The sequence below is a fragment of the Emys orbicularis genome, chromosome 8 (assembly GCF_028017835.1).
Source record: "Emys orbicularis isolate rEmyOrb1 chromosome 8, rEmyOrb1.hap1, whole genome shotgun sequence".
Classification (NCBI taxonomy): domain Eukaryota; kingdom Metazoa; phylum Chordata; order Testudines; family Emydidae; genus Emys; species Emys orbicularis.
The window spans coordinates 58,089,104-58,116,425 of record NC_088690.1 but is presented as its reverse complement, the minus strand read 5'-3'; the positions used below and the strand labels follow the sequence as shown (position 1 = coordinate 58,116,425).

The 27,322-nt window shown below is 45.2% G+C and overlaps 1 protein-coding gene across 2 annotated transcripts in view; it reads left to right on the top strand.

Moving 5' to 3' along the window:
* Positions 1-27,322, top strand: part of XPR1 (xenotropic and polytropic retrovirus receptor 1) — a 238,074-nt gene that overhangs the window by 191,880 nt on the left and 18,872 nt on the right. Inside the window, exons 9-11 of one of the 2 annotated variants that reach the window (XM_065409103.1) lie at positions 548-727; positions 12,678-12,829; positions 15,700-15,727. In XM_065409103.1, coding sequence (XP_065265175.1) covers positions 548-727; positions 12,678-12,829; positions 15,700-15,727 — 360 coding nt within the window. Of the gene's footprint in view, positions 1-547; positions 728-12,677; positions 12,844-14,894; positions 15,090-15,699; positions 15,728-27,322 lie in introns of both variants that reach the window. The other variant, XM_065409102.1, reaches the window with a different exon arrangement.

Below are 27,322 nucleotides of genomic sequence, written 5' to 3'. Positions count from 1 at the left end.
CACCTTCTCATAACACAGGAACTGGGGTCACCACATGAAATTAATAGGCTGCAGGTTTCAAACAAACAAAAGGAAGTGTTTCTTCACCCAACGCACAGTCAAGCTGTGGAATTTTTTGCCAGAGAAGTTGTGAAGGCCAAGACTATAACAGGGTTCAAAAAAGAACTAGATAAATTCACGGAGGATAGGTCCATCAATGGCTATTAGCCAGGATGGACAGGGATGGTGTGTCTAGCCTCTGTTTGCCAGAAGCTGAAAATGGGCGACAGGGGATGGATCACTTGATGATTACCTGTTCTATTCATTCCCTCTGGAGCACCTGGCATTGGCCACTGTCAGAAGACAGGATACTGGTCTAGATGAACCTTTGGTCTGACCTTGTAGGCTGTTCTTATGTTCTTAAGTCAAGAAAAGGAGGTTACTGATGTGTTACTGATTTGATTATAGTGATGAAAGCAGCTCTTCCTTGGGTTCTATAGTATGGAATTCAGAATTGTCTTGAGTTATCAGGTGTATAACTTTGTTTCTCTCCTCCATCTTTTATTAGATTGCTGGATTCCTTGGGATGTTGTGGTGCCTGAGCCTGCTGGCATGTATATATGGCAAATTCACCCATGTCCCTATGCAGGTGAATCCACTCATCTTGTATGGATTCATGTTGCTTTTCCTCATCAACCCCACCAAAACCTTGTACTACAAGTCCCGGTTTTGGCTGCTTAAACTTTTGGTAAGTCTGGAACCTGGTACAAACTCAAGAGAAACTGGTGTGGGTAATTGAACTCAAGTAGTTGAAGTGTGTGCAAATACATCACTAATTTCAGACTTGGGAGTGTATGCCACACAATTTTATGCATGCTTTGATTCATAATACTCAAGCAAGTCCATGCATAAAGAATTAGATGTGTGTATTTGTTGAGCATAGAAGTTACTTTCAGTCTTTGTACTATTTCTGTTATGTTCTTCATACCAAGGGTATGTACACACAAATGTTCACACATACAAAAATAAGCATGTGTGGTGTATGCATGCACATACAAATGCACCATATAGTTTTCCTCATGACTCAGCCATGCTCACTGTATCTCTTCTTTAGCAAAGCAGTTTGGGTAAGATTACAAAGGGCTACAAAGCAAAGCTGACAGAATGCTGTTTGCCCAAACTGAAAATGGGCCAATACTCAAATAGAGTATTCATGGGTAGCAGACTATAGCTGAGGTTACTTTAGTTTTAAAATACTAGTCGCCACTACTTCTTCAACATTTCTTTTCTATACTTGTTCTGAATGAGAGAGATTAATATTTTAATCTTGGCTATTGTTTCCCTGGTAACAAAAGTCAGAAGAAACGAATGGAAACACATGCTAATGAAGTATTAAGATTATAAATGTAAACACCAAAGCAGTAGTTTTCAGCCGTCTTGACCCAGAGATATCTTACCAATTTTTCCCAAAATGCATACACCTGCCGCCCCTCCATATGCCCATGCACCCTTTAATTTACATTAATTTTAATCAGATTGATTCCTTCACCTTTTCACTCTTACTGTTACTTCTGTGAAGGCTTGGATTCTGTCTGGGCTTCTTAGAAGACCTGAAATTTTCTGGCTAAATAATGTTTTGCTCAATTTTCACTGTAAAAATACTGAGTGATTTGCAGGAGGGAGGATTAAGGCCTTGTAGGTGGGTCCTGGAGTATCCTCCTCTATGGAATTATTTTGCTAACACTTGCTAAATATTTTTTAATTGGTGCAATCTGGAACAATTCAAAGGTAAGACATAAAATTGGTCTTCAGCATGAACATGCATATACATATACAAGTATACATATAAGTGTACACACATTTTGTTTATATACATCTTATTTAATCTTTAAGGGTTCAACTTTCTAATAGTTTTAACATGCTGAGTCTCTGTTCCTTTTGTGCTCCCTTCTTTTCCTTTGCCCTTTCATCATTCAACAAATCACTATCTCTCCTACTCACGGGTGCTTTTTCAGATACAATCCTGCTCCTTTCTCCTCCCCTCCTTTCTTCAGCCCCTTGCCTGGCCACCCATATTATTACCGCCTTGTCCTGAGGGAAGCCAGGCAAGTTCCCAGCCTTCCCCTACCACACCTCCATCCCATTGGAAACAAATTAGCAGGGAGTTATTGAGGTCCATCCTGGTTCAGTTTCTGCCTTCCATTGAGGAGCAGAAGACATCTCCCACCTCCAGATGCTCTGCAACATAAACTACTTACATGTCACTCTGACACAAAGGTGGGGTTTTCCAGACCAATATTAATTCTTAAGGGGAATACAACACTTTTTTCCTTAAAAGGAACTATAATCCGTTTCATTTCTGTGTGGAGTGATTGTGTGGGCACAATCTCACAATTATAGCATTATTGTGGCACCACTAGCACAGGCACAGTGAAACATATTGGCATGATAGAGCTAGAAAGGAAGCACTCAATGTCTTCACAACAGCAGCAGCTTTGGAAATTCTGCATTTTGCTGCTGATTATTCGTCAAAGTCAAAGGACCCCATACAGTTGTGTCCATAAGGTAGTAAATGAGACTCCCCTCCCCTCCCCCCCGTAGTACTCCATCACTGAAATAACAAGCTCTGATTCATGCATGGCAGGTTACCTGCACAGCTTATTAGCAGACAGATTGCATATTGTGCTTGACATTAAGCATTACAACTGCTGTGTGTATGTTAATGAGCAAAGACTAGTTGATGGAGTACATTGGGAGTGATGGTGGCAGGCGGAGGTAACACAATAATGAAATGAGTTGAGCTTGCAAAACCATTAAAATATAAAAAAGCAACTTCTGCAATCATTACTGCAATAACTGGAGTTCACAGGTGCAATCTAGTTAATAGTTTTCTTTGTATGAAACCTCGGAGGTTGACACATCTACTTGAATCAGAAAAGCTTTCCCTTGTGAGTAATTTGAATCTGAAGGCCTGTTTCTTGGAAACTTTGGAGAGAAGCCACTTATACAAAAGGTTTTTCATACACAAATCTCATTGCACTTTCACTACTCTGCCCATTTTGACGCTAACAATAGACACGGTTCCCCATTTATTTATCTTGGGTACAAATTCAAAACTATGTATTTCATTAGGTTCATCGAGTATATTCTGTGCCTTTGGACTACTCTCTGGGCTGGTATACACAGCTTTTCTACCGCTTTCACTATATCCGTTTAGAAACAGATTGTGATATAATCCACTCCTAGTGTGAACAGTGACATTAGTATGGCACTTATATCAGACTAGCTTACTTCTTTATTTCTGTCTAAATTTATAGAAATTAGAATCATAGCACTGGAAGGGACCTTGAGAGGTCATCTAGTCCAGTCCCCTGCACTCAAGGCAGGACTAAGTATTATCTAGACTATCCTTTACAGGTGTTTGTCCAACCTGCTCTTAAAATTCCCCAATGATGGAGATTCCACAACCTCCCTAGGCAATTTATTAGCTATATGTTATAAGCATCTTTATATGGCTATACCTGTATCCATGCTAGAGGTTGCAGTGATTTAATCATCTCTATGTCTAAACTGATATAGTGAAAGAACAAAAACTTTGTGTAGAATAGCAAGTTGGCTTTGAACTCAGTAAGGCATAGTGAACTGACACCTGCAGGCTTGAGGTCTCTTAGGGAGAGATGGCTCAACAAAATGCAAGGTGACCTTAATGGTGCAAAATAATACAGTACATTTAACTGTATGTAAGGCCAAAAAGCAGGCAGACCACATAAAAGAATAGCTGTTAGGGGCAATCTGTGTCCACCCAGATATTATCAAAGTGGGTCTCTGACCCCATAAGAATATTTTATGAGTTATCCAGGAAAGATCCCCCCGGCCATATTAGGGCTCATTCTGCTAGGGCTCGATCAGCTTACCTGAGATATGTACAGCAGCGATGTGGTGCTCGATCCACCCATTTACCAATCAGTATTCCCTAGCACAGGCCTCCAGATCAGATGCCAATTTTGGTTAGGCTGCCCTGCAGTTAACAGTCAAGAAAGACTCCTTGTACCCAACTCCATGCAAACAGACAGCTGCTTGTTAGTCACTAAGAATGAAATCAGTGTGGGCAATCACTTGAAGAGAGAACAGTTACTTAAATTACGGTAACTGCGGTTCTTTGAGGTGAGTTGTTTCCACGGATTCCATGATCTGCCCTCCTTCCCTGCTAACGCAGAGTCCTATTCCTATGGGATTCTGTATTGACGAAGGAAGTGAGGAGCAATTAGGCCCACTCTGCTGTTTATGCCCTTGGGTAGGGGGCACAAGGACACTTATGGTGCAGGCGCAGCCCCAACAGAAGCTGCTAGCCAAAAAGAATCAATACTCAACCGCAGTGGGGCATAGGTCCTCCAAAGGTAGAATGCATGTGCAACACATCTTAAAGAATCACAATTACTGAAAGATAAATAGTCTTTGCTGTTCAGTGCCATGCTGGATAAGCAAGCCCAGGGTGCACCTGGTTTTGCAATGTAGAAATCTAGCAGGAGTTTACAGGTGGATTAAACATCCACTGCTTCAGCACTTATTAAAACTACAGTTGTCAGCTCCAGAATGCCCATATTCACCCCAGTTGGGAAATGGTCCAGTCACAATGGTGACCAAATATTTGTCACTAAAATTCAGGTCTCATTCTTAATATTTTAAGCAAGAAAATATTTCTTAATGTTGTCAGAGACAGGTTTTGTTGGCTCTGGGGTCTGGCTTGGTAGATGTGGCAGAGTTTTGGCAGCTGCGAAGGTGGATTTGGTTGGTGGTACTTGTCACTGGGAACAGCCCACTTGTAACCACACTGTAAACTCTGACCTCTCCCTGTACCACTGGCACCTTCTCTCCCAAACCTGATCGTGTACTTGGGACTCCGCTGCTTCCTTCTTAAGCTCCAGTGTGCTCTCTGCATGCCGCGCTATTGAACTGTGTAGGCATTGGTACAGTGGGGTCTGGGCTATTGCACATGAGCAGTATTCCAGACAGAACTGCATACCAAGGTGTGCACTGTTCAGTGGAGTAGCAAAAAGGAAACACATTGGGGTGTGGGAGTAGGATGTAAACAGTACAGAAGCAGTTGGGAACCACAGACAGTTGGGATTTGGCCATCCTCCTAAGGGTGGATTATATTGAAAGTGATGATTCAATTCCCGGTATACATGATTAGAGTACTAGTGCCCTCCTGTAGGTTTAAAATACGTGCCTGGTCACTCTGTCTGCTGTAAACTTTAGATGGAGTATTTTAGTCCATTGTTGTATCTACCTATCTTAAGTTTTTATACTGACGTCCATCCCCATAGTATCTGAGCACCTTCCATGTAAAAGCAATAGCAAAGTTCCTAGTGGACTTCATAAAGTCTCTCTCTCCCTTCCCCCTCTTTGGGATAAAAACACTACTTGAGATAAGGGCTTTGATTTTGATTGTTTAGATGTTTGGTTTTTAGGTTGATTTGTTTCAGCAATTTTTTGGTTGGGATTTGTTGTGTTGAGTGTCATTTTTATGGTGGAAAGGCCTTTTTGAAGAGAGGTTCTTCTTCGAGAGATGTCCCTGTGGGTGCTCCACTCCAGGTGTTGGTGCGTCCCTGCGCCTTCGCTCGGAGATTTTTCGTAGCAGTACTCGTACTGGCCACGCATGCGCAGAGGCTGCCCCCCGCTGTGAGTCTAGGATAATAGTACGCATGCGTGGCCAATCTCCTCAGTTCCTTCTCTACCGTCCCCGGCCTGAGACGGAGCTCAGCAGACTCGTTAGGAAATCCCTCACTTTCTTACAATTACCTGTTATAGTAGTTAGTTTGTTGTCAGTTCTTGTTAGTCTAGTTTATTAGTTCTTTATCTGTGTAAAAAAAAAAAAAAAAAAAAAAAAATTTCTCTCAGCCGCAGCCGCTTCTACCATGCCTGGCTCCACAGGCTTTAAGCGCTGCTCTACGTGCAAGGATGCTATCCCACTCTGTGATGGCCATTCTCTTTGTATAAAATGCCTGGGGGAAACACACATTCCCCAAAAATGTGCCCACTGTACCAAACTCAGTTCCAGGGCACGGAAGGACAGGGAGCTCAAATTGAAACTGCTCCTCCTGCAGAAGTCTCTCGGGTCAGTTTCAGACCCAGGCGCCGACTCCGGCTCTACTGCCCGACACAGCCCCCCTGCTTCAAAAAACCTGAAGAAAACTTCAAAGAAGGGGCAGCCCTCTCCAACAAGGAAGTTGGTGAGGCACAAAAGTGCCTCAGGCAGGTCAACAGTTTCCCTGCCTGTGTTTCCTCGCCTCAGCACTTTTGAAGAGCCAGGCTCCTCAGGCACCGCACGAAAGCCGCCTCAGGTTGCGGCGGCGGCGCAAGGCTCCGGTGCCGAGGCTTCAGGCTTTCAGTTGCCTGCCTCGTTTATGGCACCGTTCGGCACCGCGATGGACGCGGTGCCGACATTTCCCGCCCTGGCTGACCCTCAGCGGGCTGATGTTGCCCCCCCCGGCACCTACCACGGCACCGGCAACCGCGGCACAGACTGACAGGGAGATCAAAGGCAAAACCCCTGCTCAGAGGAATGTTCCCTCAGGGCAACTTCCCCCTCCACAGTTTTCACCTCATTCAGGAGCCTCACCTCTTCAATTTACTCAGACAGCAGATCTATCGGTGTCACCTATTCTGCAGTCTCCCCTGATGACTGCCTGTTTTTCTCCAGTGCATGACTCAGGATCAGAACAACCTTCCTCCAGTGAGGAGGAAACTGATCCACAGGCAGTTTTTTCTCCTGATCAAGACTCCCACACCCCAATCAACAGGGGTTACAAACAAATCACCTCAGCCTGTTATCAGGATCCTGCCCCATGGGGAGTGAACCCTTGGATGGCACCACCTATGCCCTACCCACCACCATGGCAATGTTGGGCACCATGGGTATCGTACCCCCGAGAACGCATGCGCTACGGCACTTCGACCAGGCGCAACGCCGGTTTAGCACCGCCACGTGACGGATCTGCCGGTGACATAAGATACCAGGCAGCACCGTCACACTCCCAGGAGCAACTGAGTCCTGCTCCTATTCCAGCAGAGCCCGACGTAACGCCTGAGGAAGCCTTACTTCCCCTTCCTCCAACACCGTCGGATGACTATGCAAAATTCCAAGACCTCTTTAAAAGAGCTGCCGGTGACTTAAAAATTAACTTGGAGGAAGTCACTGAACAACAGCATGAGCTAACAGACATCCTGCAGCCCTCTTCTTCCTCTAGAGTGGCATTGCCAATCAACGTAGCCCTTTTAGAACCCGCTAAATCCATCTGGCAGAATCCAGCCACAAGCCTACCTACCTGTAAACAAGCGGACAGGAAGTACTTCATCCCTTCAAAGGGCTCTGAATTCCTTTTTACCCATCCGGCGCCAAACTCATTGGTAGTGGACGCAGCGAACCAGAGGGCCAAACAACAGTACGCCCGCTCCACCCCAGCCAACAAAGACAGTAAACGCCTGGACCTCTTCGGCCGTAAAGTATATGCATCCTCGACGCTACATTTTCGCATAGCTAATTATACCGCAGTCCTTGCAAAATATGACCACAAAAACTATAGTAAGTTCATGGATTTTATTGATCACATCCCAGAGCAGAAGAAACAACAATTCACAGCTCTGGTTTCCGAGGGACAAACCATATCACGCACCGCTCTCCAAGCGGCCCTCGATGTAGCTAACACTGCAGCAAGGTCGACCGCCACAGCAGTGGTCATGCGACGGGGTTCATGGCTCTCTTCCTCCTTCTTCCCTCGAGAGGTCCAGAGCACCATTGAGGATCTTCCCTTCGACGGGGAAAAACTTTTTGCCTCCACCACAAACGACATGCTTCATTCGATGAAGGACGCAAGAGCAACCCTCCGGTCCCTAGGCCTCCAGCCACCTGCGACCAGAAGACGACAATTTAGATACCAACCTTATCAACGTCCACGCTACCCCGCATTTACACAACATTCCTATAGACCGCAGGAACAACAGCAGCCGCAACAACGCCAAAGACCAAGATTCCAACGTCGTCGTCCTAACTCTACAGGGGCGCTGCAACCCCCTCCAACTAATAGACAGATTTGAAGCATTGGTCGAGGGTTTAGAAAACAGCGTTCCCACTTCAGCCGGCACACCTATCTTTGGACACCGCCTATGACCATTCTGTCATCAATGGCAACAAATTACATCCGACAAATGGGTCATAGAGGTAGTTACAATTGGATACGCCATCCCCTTCCTCTCCCTCCCTCCCACCCACCCACCCTCCCCGTCCCTCTTCAGGGACCCATCTCACGAGCAACTACTCTTCCAAGAAGTGCAGCATCTCCTTCAACTGGGAGCAGTAGAAACTGTGCCAGAACGACACAGAGGGAAGGGGTTTTATTCCCATTATTTCTTAACAGAGAAGAAAAATGGGGGATGGCGACCAATCCTCGACCTCAGGCGGCTCAACAAATTTGTCAAAAAGCAAAAGTTCAAGATGGTCACTCTCACCACTATAATCCCAGCGCTGGAGCAGGGCGACTGGTTTTCAGCCCTCGACCTACAGGACGCCTATTTTCATGTGACTATACACCCGTCCCACAGACGATTCCTACGCTTTACTCTCGGCTCCACACATTTCCAATACCGGGTTCTCCCCTTCGGACTGTCCACGGCCCCCCGTGTTTTTTCCAAGATCCTAGCCGTAGTTACAGCCTACCTCAGAAAACAAGGGGTCGTAATATTTCCTTACCTAGACGATTGCCTCCTCAAAGCTTCAACGTTCGACGAAGCTCTCCGATCCATACGACTTACCATCGATTGTTTCCTATCTTTAGGCCTGCAAGTAAACAAAAACAAATCCACATTATACCCCACCCAACATCTGGAGTTCATAGGGGCATACCTAGACTCCCGGACGGGGTTGGCATCTCTCCCACCAGCCCGCTTCAATTCTATAAGTCAACTGGCCGCAACGATTCGCAACAGTCCCCAGGTGACTGTCCGGGACTGCCTACAAATACTAGGTCACATGGCCTCGTGCACCTCCGTCGTCCAAAATGCACGTCTACACATGAGGTGCTTCCAAGCGTGGTTGGCCACAGTGTACAGACCGAATGTGCACCTTTTAAACAAGACTCTCTCCATACCTATCCGAGTCAAAGATTCTCTACAGTGGTGGACAATTCACTCCAACCTCTGCTCTGGAGTCCCCTTTCTTCAGCAGGCTCCATCCCTCATACTGACGACCGATGCATCTCTGACAGGATGGGGTGCACACATGTCTCACCACACAGCCCAGGGGCTTTGGTCTTCAACCGAGTCCTCTCTCCATATAAACGTCCTAGAACTTCGAGCCATTCGCAATGCGTGCCGTCAATTCCTGCCACTGATCAAGAACCAACACGTACGCATAATGACAGACAATATTGCATGCATGTTCTACGTGAACAGGCAAGGGGGAGCTCGATCCCACTCTCTGTGCACAGAGGCTCTGAAGCTCTGGAACTGGTGCATTGCGAACAACATCCGGGTATCAGCGGCCTATCTTCCCGGAGTGATGAATACCACAGCGGACGAACTAAGCAGACGTTTCCCGTGGGATCACGAATGGGAATTAAACGAGCACACCATTCACAACATATTCCGCATTTGGGGCTACCCAGAAATAGACCTCTTTGCAACTGCAAAAAACAAGAAATGTCCCAATTTTTGCTCCAGAGCAGGGCTAGGCAAACATTCCTTGGGAGACGCATTCATGATCCCATGGAACCAAAACTTACTCTATGCGTTTCCCCCGATACCGGTTCTGAACAGGGTCCTGATAAAAATACGAACAGATGGGGCCAAGGTGCTCCTAATTGCCCCATCATGGCCCAGACAGCCCTGGTTTCCGTTTCTCACCAAAATGTCGATTCGACCACCAATCCCTTTGCCTCTCATTCCGAACCTCCTATCACAACAACACGGCCGTTTTCTCCACCCCAACCTACCCATGCTCCACCTCAAAGCATGGTTCCTCCATGGTTCTCCCAAAACAAACTAGATTGCTCTGAACAAGTTCAAAGAGTGCTCCTACATAGCAGAACACAATCTACTCGCACCACCTATCTATGTAAGTGGAAACGATTCACACACTGGTGTTCAACTAAATAACTTAGTCCCACGTCAGCATCTCTTCTGCTCATACTTGAATACCTATTGGACCTTAAGCAATCCGGCCTTTCTTCCAGTTCCATCAGGGTCCATTTAGCTGCTATTACAACTTTTCATGACAAAATCGATGATACTTCTGTATTTGCTCATCCGATCACCAAGCGCTTCCTCAAGGGACTACAAACCCTATACCCAGACATAAAACCACCCACCACTCCGTGGGACCTTCATCTAGTTCTATCTTGCCTAACTCAGCAACCATTTGAACCCCTAGCCACGTGCTCCCTTTTACACCTTTCGATGAAAACAGCATTTTTAGTGGCAATTACCTCCGCCAGGTGGGCAGGAGAAATAGCAGCTCTTATGGCAGACCCACCATATACGCTATTTTTCAAAGACCAGGTTACCCTCAGGTTACACCCCAATTTTCTTCCTAAGGTACACTCGTCATTCCACATTAATGAGCCGATACACTTACCAACCTTTTTCCCGAAGCCACATGCGAACTCATTCGAAGCCTCAATGCATACACTAGACGTACGTAGGGCCTTGTCCTTCTATTTGGATAGAACCAAACCTTTTAGAAATTCTTCCAGACTTTTTGTCTCCATCGCGGAGCGTTCCAAAGGTACGCCTATTTCTACCCAGAGACTTTCGAACTGGATTTCTCAGTGCATCCGGTTGTGCTATCAGATAAAGAAAGCTACACCTCCAGACGGCATCAGAACACACTCCACTAGATCTATGGCTGCCTCTGTAGCATTCTTACGCAAAGTTCCCCTGGCTGATATCTGTAAAGCAGCCACCTGGTCCTCTGAGCACACATTTGTTAAACACTATGCCCTTACTCAAGGCCCTCTATCTGATATACGTTTGGGCAGGGCTGTACTATCAACGGCGTTCCTATCAGATCCGAAGTCCCTACCTCCTTAAGATATACGGCTTTTAAGTCACCTGGAGTGGAGCACCCACAGGGACATCTCTCGAAGAAGAAGAGGAGGTTACTCACCCTGTGCAGTAACTGACGTTCTTCGAGATGAGTGTCCCTGTGGGTGCTCCACTACCCACCCTCCTCCCCTCTACTTCGGAGTTGGGGTAGCCTCCGTTGTAGAGAAGGAACTGAGGAGATTGGCCACGCATGCGTACTATTATCCTAGACTCACAGCGGGGGGCAGCCTCTGCGCATGCGTGGCCAGTACGAGTACTGCTACGAAAAATCTCCGAGCGAAGGCGCAGGGACGCACCAACACCTGGAGTGGAGCACCCACAGGGACACTCATCTCGAAGAACGTCAGTTACTGCACAGGGTGAGTAACCTCCTCTTTTGCAGTGTTCCTTAATTACTGTTAGACTTTAGATTTCCCTGATGTCCTTTGGAAGCTTGTTACATAGCTGAACCCCTCAACTGAGAACATTTTGTCCCTAACTCTCGTGTGCTTCATCTTGGGCTTTGTGATGTGTATTGTCCTAGAGGAACACAGCTGTGTCTCTGGTTCACACACTGAAATGTAGTCTTTAATGTAGCTGTGGCTTGATCCATGAATTGCTTTTAAGATTAGGACCAAAGTCTTAAACTAGCATCAGAAACTAACTGGGAGCCAGTGGAGAGACTTGAGCACAGCCCTGATATGCTGTGTTCTTATAACTATTTTCTTCCAGTGTCTACCCTGCATATTAATAGTAGAAACCTTCTACTTCTCTACAGATTAGTTTTACCCAATGTTTCCTTAATAGAAAGCTTCATAAATGTCTGAACTGCAGGACAATGCTGGTGTTATCTTTTAGTTACTATAACTAACCAGTCAGGGCCAGTTGTAATCAAAGGTAATGGAGCATGAACATTGCCTGCTTTGAAAGGAGTGTAACTGCTGTCAAGCCTTGGAGGGAAAGTGGGCTAGGATGGAGAGGGAGTCTGATTAATATCTGACAGTTAAAATTTCCTCTGCTTTTTTAATTTAACCCTTTAAACTCTTGAGGGATTTTGGGGCCCTACATTAAGGTTGAACATTGGAGACACATGGTCTTAGGGGTTGGTGTACAAATCTGAGTCAAGGTCAGATTAGAGGCCAAGATGGTGATCCAGGACCTAGTGGGTGTCAGGTATGGAATGGGGAAGAAGCATGCTAAGATGTGCAAGTGGCTATGGTGGAAATGCTGGGGAGGAGAGGTCAGAAGCTATTGTCAATGTCATAGATTGGGAAAGATTGGTTACATAGCACACTCTTAAGTGAGGATTGTGAGTTTCTTTGGAGAATTTTGGCTCTCGCTTTGAAGAGATTAAAAAACTCAGGCCAGCCAGAAGGGAAAGGCTGTGAATAACTGAACACAAGGGAAGAAATGGATGTCTGAAAGAGGAAATGTTGTGCTCAGTTCTTGTGAGTGAAGGGGAAGTTCTACTGCCAGGAGGAGTAATGAAATGGCAGATTTTTGGGGGGAGCAGTGTGATATTTCATGTTAATTCAGCACAGTCTCATCTCCCGCCACTATACTGTCAGTCTGCTCTATTAATATCTTTCATGCTAACTCCATGCTGTTTTAATTCCCAGTTCCGGGTGTTCACAGCCCCCTTCCATAAGGTAGGCTTCGCAGATTTCTGGCTGGCCGATCAGCTCAACAGCTTGGCTGTGATACTTATGGACCTGGAATACATGATCTGTTTCTACAGCTTTGAGCTCCAGTGGGACAACAGTGTCGGACTGTTGGCAGAAACAGGTATAGTAGTGATGAAGATGAGATGGTAACAAATATGTATGAACACTTTGCCCAATAAGTCCAGGAACATTGATACAAACTGAAAATTTCAATAGGCATCTTACTGTCTTTTAGCAAATATTCTCCCAATAACATAGGAAACTCATCCCATCATAATTGGTGTTCCTTCTAGGCACAGCCCTTGAGATTTTATTCTCCCATCCCTTACTGCCGTATTTACCAATCCATTCGTCTGGTATAACCTGCTGCTGTGACTGGCATGACCTGTGTATTTAAGAACTTGTTTGCCAAGATTTTGAGGTGTTCTTTGGCAGAGGAAAGATGCAGCAATTTTCCAGGCTTTGCTGGCAGTTTTTCAGACTCCTTTCCAGCAATGCAATCACACTTAGCCTTTTGTTGCTGCTTAGTGTTAGTGATTCATAGAAGCAGTACAAAGCCGACTACCAAGAATTCAGAGCTTATGGGGAAATATTCTCATGAGGATTTTTTCCCCTAAGGGCTCTTCTCCTGAGGGTCTTCCGTATTCCTAATACACTCATGTGGGTTCCTTCCTGTTTTATCTGTGCTTTCCAGGCTATTTCTTCCAGGTCCTATGTTTCAATGTTGTCTTTTCTTCTGGAGGGAATGGCAGGAACTTCCTCAGACCTCATTGGTGCCATTCATTATTCAATTACAGTTGACATTGAGAGAGACAAGGGCTATGCACACTGCCTCCACATCATTTCCAGCTTGGAGAGCAAGAGATGATATCTGAATTTTAACTCTGGTCTTCCCCATGGCAAAACGTTATCTTATGCCTCAGGACCAGTCCACAGTCATTGTCTTTCCATTTTAACCAGCAACCACTGACAAATCATCTTGTCAATGAGCCTTTAACATGTATTGAGAGAACTTGAAATCTGCTTTCTGTGTGCATCAGCATTACTTTCTATTCTTCCAGTCTTGCCTACCTCAGAACCTTCCACCCAGTTGTATTAAGGCTGCATTCTAAGGGTCTGTTCCCTGTAAGCATTAGTTGGAATTAAATTAAACTGTTTAAAACAATAAACTGTGTATATTAAAATTTTCTGCATCAAACCAAAAAGTGGAATAAGAACACAGTTCTTATTAATTGGAATAAATATTAATTGATCTGAGGGAATGAACAAATTCTGTATATTGATGACCTGATGTTTTTCAGGTGTGCTGAGCACATTTTGGAAATCAAACCATAAGGGACTAGATATGGACATGTGTAAGAATGTAACAGACTTTGGAATTTACACTAAACTCGTGGCTTTTCCTGCCTTTTCCCCATTACTTATTGGCATAAATCATTGCACCCATAAAAATGGGATTTTCTTATGCTAATTGGTAAGGTGACAATAATAGGAGACAAACTCAAATCGGTTGATGGTTATAATTAAAGGGACACATTCAACTTGAAATCTGGCCATTTAAAAACAAGAGTCAAGTTATTTCAGGTACTGTACATCCCCTCGAGTTCCCCTGCTGAGTTTGGTGGTTTTGTGGGAACACCTTTCTATATGTGTCTAAAATTCATTGTAGCCTTTTTGTAATTTTTTCCTCTCTTTCATATGCTCCTGCATGGAGAGATCCACACAAACAGGAGAAACACTGAAATTGAGTATACACGGTGCTATCAAATGTACAAAGTAAATAAAATAAAACAATATTTTTCCCACTGTGCTTTCATTGATAGTAATCTTAGTTGCTATGTGTAACAATACTAGGTTTTTAAAATTTTCTGACTGGAGTGTGTTGTTTAAGCTGTGTCTCTTTAAAGCCTAGCAGTGATCGCTCCTGTTATTGAAGTAAAGGGGTTTGACTGACAAACCTGGTCGTGGGATTGAAAATGTTGAGATGCTAAATATAGATGCAAATGCAAAGCAAATTGTACCATTGCTTAGGATATTACAGTTGCTGCTTCCAAAAGCTTAGTTTCACTCATCTCTTCAAGATAGGTAGAGGAAGTGAGACATTGGGAAGAGAATGAGAGAAGAATTAAATATTTTGTTTCCATGTCCGCTGAAACATCTCTTCTCTTGTAGGTGATCAGATTTGTTACAGCTACTCCTACGGAGTGCGAGCAGTTGTCCAGTGCATCCCTGCTTGGTTGCGTTTTATCCAGTGCCTGCGCCGTTACCGTGACACCAAACGGGCCTTTCCTCATCTGGTTAATGCTGGCAAATACTCCACCACCTTCTTCATGGTGACATTTGCAGCCCTTTACAGCACTCACAAAGGTATTGGATTTAGTTATTTCACAAAGCTTTGCAGAACCCCCTGCTGTCTTTTGTCAGTCTCTGCTCCTCAGTCATCTTTTCTCTCTGTGGACCTTTTAGGTGCTAACGTTTATAGAGAGAAAACAGAATTATGGATAGAGCCCTGCAAATCCGTGGGTGGTATCTGCTTTATATCCATGGACTATTTTTTGCGGATAGCCGCTCAGATGCGGATACAAATTTTGTATCCACACAGGGCTCTGACCATAACAGATTCACCAGAATGGAGCAGCTGCGGCTGTCACCCAGCCCCCAGGCTCCAGCTCAGCTCTCTGAATTGCAAAGCAGCGGGTATAGCCCACTGGGCATTCTCAGAGTTGTAGTCCCCAGCTTGCTTTGACGGAGGAGATAAACTACAACTCCTAGAAGGGAGTGAGCCCAGCGCCATTTTAAAAGAAATAACCTAGCAGGTGGCAAGGGCCCATGCTATGAGGGGGAGAGTAGTTATTGACGCTCTCTGTCTGGGCCTGGTCTGCATGCATTACTGCCCCCGCAGCTGCCTAGTGGTGTCTGAGCTTCCCCCCACACACCCCCGGAGGGTGGCGCAGCACACAAGAGTCCAGGAGTGTAGCCTTCCTACCCAGAATGGGGAACGAGGTATGGTGGGGGCAGAGCAGGCGGTGGGGCAGGCAGTCTCTGGGAGAAGTGAGGGGTGGTTGGGGGCATGGTACAGCCCTGCATCACTTCGAAGGGCACCGGAGCCCTCCCAAAAGGGGGGGAGGGCGAGGAGCCTGCCCTCCTGCCCAGTATGGGATGGGATCAAAAGCAGCCCCCTACCTGCCCCCCAGGTCTCCTGCCCAGGGCAGGTGGAGGGATCCAGGCTCCCCACAACTGCCCACGTGGCTCTCCTCGATCTGGCTCCGGCTGGCAGTGGGGGCCTCAGAGCCGCAGCCTGGCCATGATAAGAGCCGGGCGGGCAGCTGTAGGGAGCTGCGGTGGACCCTCCACCTGCCCTGGGTTGGGGGCCCAAGCAGCCCCCGGCCCGTGTCCCCACCCCGGGCAGGTAGAGGGTCTGCAAGTCCACGCCGGCTCCGCACAGCTGCCCGCCTGGCTCTTACCATCGCTGGGCTGCAGCTCCAAGGCCCCTCCACCCTGGCCGCAGCCGGGTCGAGAAGAGCCGCATGGGGAGCTGGTGCGGAGTTGCAGACCCTCTACCTGCCCATAGCCAGGTGGGGAATCTGGGGGTTGGGGCCCAGGCCGGGGGCTGCTCTCAGCGCCCCCAACCACTACCGCAGGCAGGTCGAGGGTCCATTGTGGCTTCCCACTGCTGCCCAGGTTCCCCAGCTGGGCTCACTCTCTTCTTGGGGGGAAGAAGTGAAGGGGGCACGGTCTGCCCTGGTGAAAAGTGGGAGTGCCCTGGCCCCCCCGGTTCCGGCACCACTGGTCACTGCTCTGCAGATGCAGATACCGGCAGACAATTTTTGTGTATCATGTGTGGATACACATTTTTGTATCCGCGCAGGGCTCTAATTATGGACAGTACAATTTACATTCTTCCCTCACCTCTTATTAAAAGAGTGACAGCTATGAAAGGTAAGAGAATACAATAGAATTGAGGCACTATGGATTGAATTACAGCAAATAACATTGTTTTAAAAAATTAATTGATAACTTTGATATCAGTTCATCCCATTTTTGGCATTGATTGGATCTTCCACTGGAACTGCTGACTCCTCAGTGAAATGGGACCAGTCTGTAGCATTGATTCATGTATAGTCATGCAGGCTCAGGCTACATCCTCACTACAGGGGGGGGTCGATTTAAGATACGCAAATTCAGCTACGCGAATAGCGTAGCTGAATTCGACGTATCAGATCCGACTTACCCTGTTGTGAGGACGGCGGCAAAATCGACTGCCGCGGCTCCCAGTCGACGGCGCTTACTCCCACCTCCGCTGGTGGAGTAAGCGCGTCGATTCGGGGATCGATTGTCGCGTCCTGACGAGACGCGATAAGTCGATCCCCAAGAGATCGATTTCTACCCGCCGATTCAGGCGGGTAGTGTAGACCTAGCCTTAGATAAACTTTCATAAGTTCAGTACATTTTCCTCAATTTTCCTTCATAATAAAGTATAGTTATCTATTTTAAAGTAGTAGGATTTGTCCCCAAGAGTGGGAATTGAGAATTCAGTTTTCTGTTCAAATGAATATGAAATGTTTTCTTTTGGGTGGGGGAATGCAATTTTTTAATCAATAGCACTGTACAACATACTGTCTACCATCGAGAGAGGCATTTCAAAATTTCATTTGAAATTGTTGATCTATTCAGTGTAATTATAATGGGGCTTAAAGATAGTGGAGAATTTTAAGGGGAGGGTCGAAGGTTACTAGTGATAATGAGGCCTTCTCTTTCCCTTTCAGAAAGAAAATACTGAAACTCCTAAGAAATTTCCCATAATTTTTTTCTGTGAATAGAGACTAATTTTAGACTCTCTAGATGTGTAAGGAAATGGGCTGAGCTCCTACTTTACGTAGTAGTTACCAGTCCCTTGGTATTCCAGGGCTACTATTAGAGAACAAACTGAACAGGGTAAGTCCATTATTTAGGAAGGTAGGGGAATGTATTGTGTGCTACGAAAAAGCCCCCTCTGGGTTTCATGTATATTTTTATCCCTTTTCTTTCTCAAGCTGGTGGGGAGTTGTTTCCAACCCATTTAACTGCTGATTGAACTCTTTGATCCCTCAAGTTCCCTATCTCCGTGGCAACCGCAATTATTACCTGATTCTACTCATGTTGTGAAGGAAAAAGCTTTTAGCTCCTGCACTTCAGGCAGTTGCCCTGTCTTCCATTGTTCTTTCTCCTCCAAGTCCCATGTCAGTCAAAAGCTTTATTCTTTCCACTGAAATAGATGTCTGCTGTATCTACAGAAATTAGCAACAGTATACACTTGTGAGACAGTTACTCATCCATGTGTATGGTCAAGGAGATTGATAGAGAAATCAGAAAAATATACAAAGCTTCCTTCTAGCTGTCTTAGTAAGATGTTTCCTTCAGGTGGACACCAGGTTTATTAGAAAACCCTGCTGGTTCAAGAGTTGGTGCTAGTTGAAAATGGGTTGACGTCTGGGAAGTAATACAAATAAAACACAAGCCTTGAGCAATGTAGATGACATATAACAATGTATTAGTACAAGCTGTCTGAAGACTGAAAGTCAAACAATATTCATGAATGTATTTTGTATCTAAAGGTACATGCATGCTTCTCTTCGAGGTGTTTAGTAGCAGACTTTGTCACGGCTAATAGCCCCCATGTTTGACTCCTCTGTCTGTCTCCCACTGTCACCTCCACAAAGACTATTCCCCTAATATTTAAGATATTCCCCTACTGGGTGTTTTTTTTTTACTGCTTTTCCCAGTCTGAGGCTGCAATCTAGTTAAAATCCCTTGCTCTTAAACTGGGCAATCAAACAACAAATCCAGGATGTAAGGCTTGCTTCTGATGTGAACCTGCCATACCTTCATTCAGGAGGGCTGTTTAAGTTTTTCACCATCAAGGGCATTCCAAAATAGTCACTCTTATGAAGAGGGAGGAAATTGGTTGGGGTCAAGCTTGAAAATACGTGCTTGTAAAATGTGCCTGTTTAATATAAGTTTGACCTCTTCTGAGTCCCCTTAAATTTGGACCTGTGCCAGTATCACTGACTGCAGGTTTCATTGCTACTGTGTATAACTTTTACATCTCTCTTCAAATCTGGCACTTGGTCATAATGAAGTATTTACAAATCATAAAGACAGGGCCTGTTCAGATTGCTAGTTTAAACAAGGGCTACCCTACAACACATCATCTCATCCTAGGCATAGGGGAGGTGAATTGACAAGGTAATACTGTAATCTTTAGGGTAATTTGATTTTTGAAATACAGAAATGGGCCACCTGTTCCCATGGACGTTACAGCAAGATTTGGACAGTTAAGGGTGGGCAGAAAATGTGCTCACTCCAGTTTTCCAATCTCCCCCTCTCCAGCCACGCTCCTTCCCTCTTGCCCCGAGGGCTCTTCTCTTCTATGCAACCTGGTGTTCCCCAACCCTTTATCAAAGGGCCTCAGGGCCCAACTGTCTCTGCAAGGCTCTGGTGAATATGCTACTATAGCTTCTGGCCACACCCTGTTAATACCAGACACTTCTTCAAGGAGTGTCCCTATCAGTGCTCTGTATCTGCACCCCTGTGCCTCTAATCAGAGATTTTAGGTAGCAGTGTCCGTTCAGCCTGCATGTGCGCTCTCCCTCCCTCGTAGTCTACCTCGAGACTATCTAGCACTGGGCAGGCGACCCCCACTCAGTTCCTTCTCAATCACTTTTGGCTCACAAGGGAGCAAGGAGCGAGCAGTTGTCCTTCCTTATCTGCATCATTAGCATATATAGTAATTGTTTGTTTGTTTTGTTCTCCTTAAAAGTTAGTGTTTTCTTTTTACCCGTTGAGATTAAAAAAAAAAAAAAAGAAAGAAAAAGAAGAGAGAGAACTTTAGTTTACGTTTCCCATCCTGTCTGGGGGGATTCCCCACCCTCTCCCAGGGGTGTTTAGAGGACACTAAGAGTTCTTTCAAGTTTAAAAAAAAAAAGGTTTTAAAAATAAAATAAAATAAATAAATAAATAAAAAATAAAAGAAGAAGAAACTCAAAGTCCTACAAAAAGGGGAAACTAGATCAAATTGCTGAGTTGGCCAATCGCACTGAGGAAACTCTCTGGCTGGCCAAAGACTCAGTTTGGAGGCTTGGAGCCCTTTTTCTCGAGCCTTTACAAGGGGAATATGCTAGTCTTTTCGGCAACTCTACCCCCTTTGAAGTTGAAGGCTCTGGGGATGATCCAGAGTCAGCACATGAGTACCCTGGAGGCTGAAGTGCCTTCTCCATAAGGAGGAGTTTTAACTTCAGCGCCCGGTTCTTGCGAGATCTCAACTTTAGCGAGTGGCAGAGGGAGCACTTCTGAGGGATATCGGACTCTCCCAGGCATCAAACACAGTGAGAGTGTCTGTCCGTTATAGGAATCGACTCCTTGCAGGAGAGGCACTTCTTGAAACCAGGGGAGCTGGGCATGCCCCTCGTTTGGAAGGCTATCACCCTCTAGCAGAAAGGATTGCAAAAGAAAGTTCTTCTTTCCTCCTAGAAGCTGGAAGGGACCTTAAGAGGTCATCTAGTCCAGTCCCTGCACTCAAGGCAGTGCTAAGTATTACTAAACCATCCCTGACAGATGTTTGTCTAACTTGCTCTTTAAAATCTCCAGTGATGGAGATTCCACAACCTCCATAGGCTATTTATTCTAGTGTTTAACTACCCTGACAGGAAGTTTTTCCTAATATCCAACCTAAACTGCCCTTGCTGCAAGTTAAGCCCATTGCTTCTTGTCCTATCCTCAGCGGTTAAAGAGAACAAGCCGGTGCCCAGAATTGCCCTTGTCACCAGGCTGTGTATCACCAATACCCCAGTTAGTGCAACCCTTACCCAGTGATGAGTCTGACAGTGACCAGGAGGATGTCATCTCCCTGGCCTCTCATAGTGGCTCGCTGTAACAAAACAAGGATCCTCCTCAATTCCATCAAACCGACCCACAGTCATGGGTACCGGCTCCTTTGGGCATCCCCCCTCCATACCCTCCCCCCACCCATGGCCGTATTGGGATCCTTGGGTGACATACACATCCCACGTTTTGCAGCCATCCAGTGTCTCTCCGAGAGAGTCTACCCGATGGTCTCCTACAGCCTCACTGTCCATAGCCCCTGAGCCAGGGGAGGAGGAAGCTTTTGCAGAACAGGAAGAAGGACTAGAAGGGGAGGCTACCCCTCCAGCAAACTTCCCCTTGTCTCCACCAGATGAGGCTGTAATGTTTCCCCCACACACACACACCCATCACTAGCTGATGATTTTAAGAACTTTCAGGCTCTTACCAAGAGGGTGGTGGGTGATTTGCAGATTCCCCTATAGGAGGGGGCAGATACACAGCACAAGCTGGTGGATATTCTGCACACCTCCTCCTTGTCCAGAATTGCCCTCCCAATTAATGAGGCGATTCTAGATCCTGCCAAAGTCATCTGGCAGACACCAGCCTCCATCGCACCAGCCCGCAACAGAGCCGACAAAAAATACTACATCCCTCCCAAAGAGGTAGACTTCCTGTTTCAACATCTGCAACCCAACTCCATCATCATAGTGGATGCGGTTAATGCACAAGGCAAGCAACATCACACCAAGTCAACCTCATGTGATCAAGATTGGAAAAAGCTAGATCTCTGGGAAGGAAGGCGTATTCGTCAGTGACATTGCAGTTTAGAGTCATGAACTACCAAGCTATCATGGCCAAATATGATTTTATTAATTATGGGGAACTCGGTGCATTTCCGGAACATTTACCAGAGATGCAAAAGGAGCAGTTTCAGGCCATTGTCAGAGAGGGTCAGTTAATAGCCAGAACAGCAGTACAGATGGCACAGATGCAGCTGATACAGCAGCCCATTCAGTCTCTACAGCAGTGGTAATGAGGTGGGCTTCTTGGTTACACTTTTCCAGGTTGCCCAAAGAGTGCAGGCGACAGTGGACGATCTCCTGTTTGAAGGGCCCAAGCTCTTTGCAGAGAAAACAAACTCTTCTCTCCACACCTTGAAGGATTACCAGGCCACATTACGCTCCCTGGGAATCTATGCTGCAGGACAGAAGAGAAGAGAGAGCCCTCAGCCACAGCACAGGTCACGACCTCCTTAATACCCCCTGTCTCAGCACTATTATGAGCTCCAGCGTAAGAGGCTGAGGGTTCAAAAGCGGAAGCCGTCAGCATCCCAATCCACAACCTTTCAGATCGCCTCTTCTAAGCACTTTTGACTGGTTGGTCGAGGGCCTGAACAATTATACCTTGCAACATCAGCTGCCCTCTACACACCTGTCACACCCCTTCGGAAGTTGCCTGGCCTTCTTTCACTGCAATTGGGAAAATATCATCTCTGACATATGGGTCTTGGAGAGTATTTCGGAGGGTTACGCCATTCAGTTCATGTTTTTCCCCCATTCCCACCCTCCTTCCCCATCCCTCTTTAAGGACCTTTCTCACAAGAACCTACTTCATCAGGAAATAGATCATCTGTTATGCCTAGGGGTCATAGAACCAGTCCTGGTGCAACTCAGGGGCAAGGGGTTTTACTTCCATTATTTCCTGATCCCCCAGGCAAAGGGAGGTTGGAGGCCCATTCTAGATCTAAGGGCATTAAACAAATACATGAAGATGCAAAAGTTCAAGATGGTCACGCTAGTAGCCATTATTCCAGCTCTAGAGCAAGGAGATTGGTTTTCAGCCCTCGACCTACAAGATGCCTACTTCCACATCTCGATATGACCGTCGCATAGGAGATTCCTATGGTTTACCTTTGGGCAGGACCATTATCAGTATAGGGTGCTCCCATTTGGCCTCTCGTCTGCACCCAGAGTATTTTCCAAGGTTCTCTTCATCGTAGTGGTGCACCTACAAATATCTGGCATTATCTACCTAGACGACTGCCGCCTCAGGGCTTCCTCATTCAAGGATGCCTTACGAGCCACCCAGATGACCATGCACACATTTGCGCAGCTGGGCCTACAGCTCAACTTAAAGAAATTGACACTGACCCCAGTACAGTGACCAAAGTTTATCGGTACCAGCCTTGACGCAGTTCTAGTGAGGGTGCTCCTCCCGCTACACAGACTCACCACCCTCACAAGTCTCAGAGACAGGACAGGACAGCCCCCAAACATTGGCCAGGGATTGCCTGCAGCTGCTAGCTCATATGGCAGCATGCACCTTTGTCACCCCAAATGCCTGGATGTTCATGAGGTGTTTACAGATGTGGCTTAATTCTGTCTAGTCCCCGAACAGGGACAGACTAACCAAACTGCTGTCACAGTTCTCTGCAGTAAAGCACTTCCTGGACTGGTAGAAAGACTCATCCGATGTCTGAGCAGGCGTTCCATTCATGCAACTGCCACCAATGCTGACTCTGATGATGGATGCCTCCCTAATAGGCTGGGGAGCTCACCTACACGACCACAAAGTTCAGGGGTTGGAACAAACAAACAATCTGCACAGAGTAGAGAAAGTCCAGTTAAAACTGTAGAAAGTTCTGTGAATGTCTGAAGGTCCTTGCTTTGGCTGCTTCTGCATGCGATGGATTCTGAGGTATCCCAAATTGCATTCTGTAGTTCACAGGAGGTTAGCAAGCCTAATTCAATAAATTTAATGATTGACATCGTCGTATTTAATTCAGGCCCTATCCAGGCACAGCAGTATATGGTGGTAGTAGGTTGTGGGAGAAATAGAAGAGCCATTCATAAGAACATCCATACTGGATCAGACCAGTGGTCCACAGAAGCCAGTATCCTGTCTTCTGACAGTGGCCAGTGGCACATGCTTCAGAGGAGATTAACAGTTTAGGGCAATTTTGAGTGATCCATCCCTTGTTATGCAGTTCCAGCTTCTGGCAGTTGGAGGTTTAGGGACACCCAGGGCATCTTGTCCAAGATCAAACAAGATGTTGCATCCCTGACCATCTTGACTTCATGAACTTATTTAATTTTTTTTGAACCCAGTTATACTTTTCTCCTTCACAACATCCCATGGCATCCACAGGTTGACTGTGTGTTGTCTGAAGTAGTACTTCCTTTTGTTTGTTTTAAAGCTGCTGCCTATTTATTTAATTGGGTGACCCATAGTTCTTATGTTAATAACACTTCCCTATGCACTTTCTCCACACCATTCATGATTTTATAGCCCTCTTTTAGATCCCCCCCCTTAGTCATCTCTTTTTGAAGTTGAACAGTTCCAGTCTTTTTAATCTCTCCTCATATGGAATCTGTTTCATACCTTTAATAACTTTAGTTGCCCTTCTCTGTAGCTTTTCCAATTCTAACACATCTCTTTTTTGAGATAGGGCTATCAGAACTGCACACACAATTCGAGGTGTGGGCGTACCATGGTTTTGTATAATGGCTTTGATATTTTCTGTATTATCTATACAGAGAACAGTTTCTAAAGAAAGCAAGGTGTTCCCCCACACTATAACCGACACCCCAAACTGAGGATTATTTCATGTATATGTTGGGGGGCTGGGAGAACTGGCAGGATGCCATTACTAAGAAAAGGATAAAATTATAGAAAATGTGATCTGAAGAGAATGCTTTCTATCCTAGACCATTTTTAATAAAAAAAAAAAAAAAAACTAAAGTCAACAGCACTTGTGAGATCCTGTTCCTTGACTTGCTGTCCCCTTAATCCTGTTTTGCAAGGTCTCCCATCTATCTGTCTTGTATCTTTCCCTTCTATTTAGAACTGTTAGTACTCCGATAAATCAGAGGTTGATTTATGTTATCGCTAGTGCCTGATGGAGAAGTTAGTGACCTCTTGGAGTGATAAGATTTACTAACTTCTTTTTTATACTTGTTCTTTTCATCTGGTTCATTGTAATATAGCATACTCGCAACTCCACCTGGGGAACAAGGGAGGGATAATTTGGAGCCAAAATCCGTAATGTCTGTCACAATAATTGCTGTGAGCAAGGATGAATTTTGTCTGAAACCCAGTTCTCCCATGCCCAGGAGGGCTTAAGTAACGAGTTGTGTTCATTAGCTAGTCTTTCTGATCCTCTCACTCAGAGCAGTGTCAGTGTCATTAGTGGAGAATCTGAGGCATTGCCATAGGGAAATATTGCTGTTGCTAGGTCAAAAGCCATAACTGCTTTGACGATCCTGTCATCGCTAGGACTGTAGACTTGCTAGCATGGCTTCTGAAAACTAAATTGCTAGGTCTCTACCTGTTTGGTCACCATTTCTGGTGACATCCTGCTAAAGAGTCTTTAAGAGTAGAACTGGAGAGGATGAGCAACAAGGCAGCAGGATTTTGTTCAGGCTACTGCAGGATCTTCTAAGTGTTCACATCTGTTCAGGGAGCCTGCAGGTTTCACTTGTCCGCAACATGTACTGTTTAAATGGAAAAGATGAGATGACTGAGGCTGCAGCATATACTTGGTGGAGAAAACCTCTGCCAGAGACATTCATAAGTAATGTTTCAGGAACTGCCACTGCATCCTGAATGACAGCACAGCTTGGAGATGCAAAAAGAAATTTTCCCAAATTTAATTGGTCCATCAGCGTGATCATATAGGACACTTGACAGTGACAGCACCCAGATGATGGTGAAGAAGATACCTCTGTATCCTCCTATCTGTATTGATTCTTGTTGGTCCTAAAGCTCGCCCTCTTAAGGCAGATGAATTTTAATAGCTGTAATTTCAAGAGCAGCCAAATAATACTGTTTATATTGCTTAATCTAGTCTTAAGTTAATGGTGACTGGCTAAGTGAGAGTGTTAATGAAAAAGATGAGAGCAGAAAGGATGATCTGCTGATCTTTCATTTCATGAACAATTAGGGATGGAAAGGTCTAATTTTTATGGAACTCTTTAAGAAGAGCAATTTACTATATCACAAGTAAGCAGTTTTCCTTTCAAATACACAACTGCAGTCTTACATGGTGCTGCAACACTCTAAGAAAAAATGCAATGCTGTATTTTAAATAATTTTTATTTGGTTAATTGGATTTGTGGTGTTATTTCTGTGGGACTCTTTATTTTGGGTTTTCAAAGCTCTTCCGAAACTCTGTGGAGTAATTAATTATTGCATCTGTCCACAATCCTTAAATTTGCATTCCCAGTAGAAGTGGTGGTTCACCACAATGTTTACTTCTAATTAGTAGGACCTGATCATCATTCTGAAAAGTGGATAGACTGGTAAATACGTCCTCCCAAAGGAACAAGCTGAATACCAGTAGATCATACTTCATAGAGGTGCTTGAGAAAAGTCACCAGAAGAGAGATCAAATCAAGTGTGACAGATATTGCACCATCTTATTCTCTCTTCGCTGTAATTAACATAGTTGGAAGAAATGCTCTTTTATAGACATAAGTGGCAAAATAGTTGTGAAGGCTTAAAATAACCTGTCTACTGAAATAACCTACACAAATGTTTGTTCTACCCCACCAAAGATAACCCATACTTACATAGTACTTTTCATCCAAGCATAATAGTGCTTTACGAAGATAGGTTAGGATCATCCCCATTTTACAGAATCTGATGCACAAAGAAGCTAAATGAGTTTCCCAGAATCCTACAGAAAGCCTGTGAGAGAGTTAATAAGAATGATTTCCTGGCAATTGCAATGCATCTTGCTACATTGTAATAGATTGTGCCTTGGGACTGTAGAAAAAGGTTTGCAGGAACTTAGAGAAAATGTTTGCAATGTAAAATGCTTGTATTTTATAGAGCATACCAGTGGGATAAAAAGGAGTACTGCCTATAGGCTACATAGGGTTGTTTAGTTTGTGTGCAAAAGCAGCAAAGTCCATTTTTGTGTGGAAGCACTGCCATTGGTCAGTGTTGAACAGAGACCGGTATCCCCTCGTGCTGAGCTAGTCCTTTCCTGCCATTTCCTCACCAATATGCCTGCTTATTATGAGATCCATAGAACTGATCTCAGGTAGTTATAAGGATTGACAATAAATGCATTTGTGGGTTGCATTAGCTGTCATTCTGACAGTGGTTCTCATGTAGATGAGTCATTTCCGCTTGTCACATTCACCCCATTGCATTATGGAATAGATGGCTTAATGGAGGCATGTCATTCAGTGGCTAACTACGCAGTAGTTAACTTAGGATGGGTTTTGTATATCCAGTCCCTAGTATATTGCAAATGAGCTTTTTATTTTGGATTGTGACACTACAGTTCTGGTTCTACTCAAATTTACAGGGGAAATCCTAATGATCTACCCTTACGTTACCTGCACAAAATTCTCTGTTACTCACACTCTAGGGCACCCCCTTTACAAGTTCCTAGGGCTCAAGGCATAACCCTCTTAATTTAGGCACTCCCACCCTTTCCCAGTTCCTAAGGCTCCAGGCGAAAGACACCTAACTTTACTCCTCCGTGGGCTCCAGGCTCTTCTACTCTGTGGGCTCTGGGCAAACACCCTTTCCCTGTGGACTCGGGGCTTAATCTTTTGCAGGTTTACGGGGTCTTTTACCAGTGAAAGAGCCCTATACAGTAATATCCTACGTAATCTCTATTTATTAACAATCACCAAAACCAGAATGCACATGCTACATATACAATGCTCACCACTTCCAATAAGATAAATTAACTTTTCTTGATAGCCAGTCAGGATCAGGTCCATCTGGGGGACTCCAGTTTC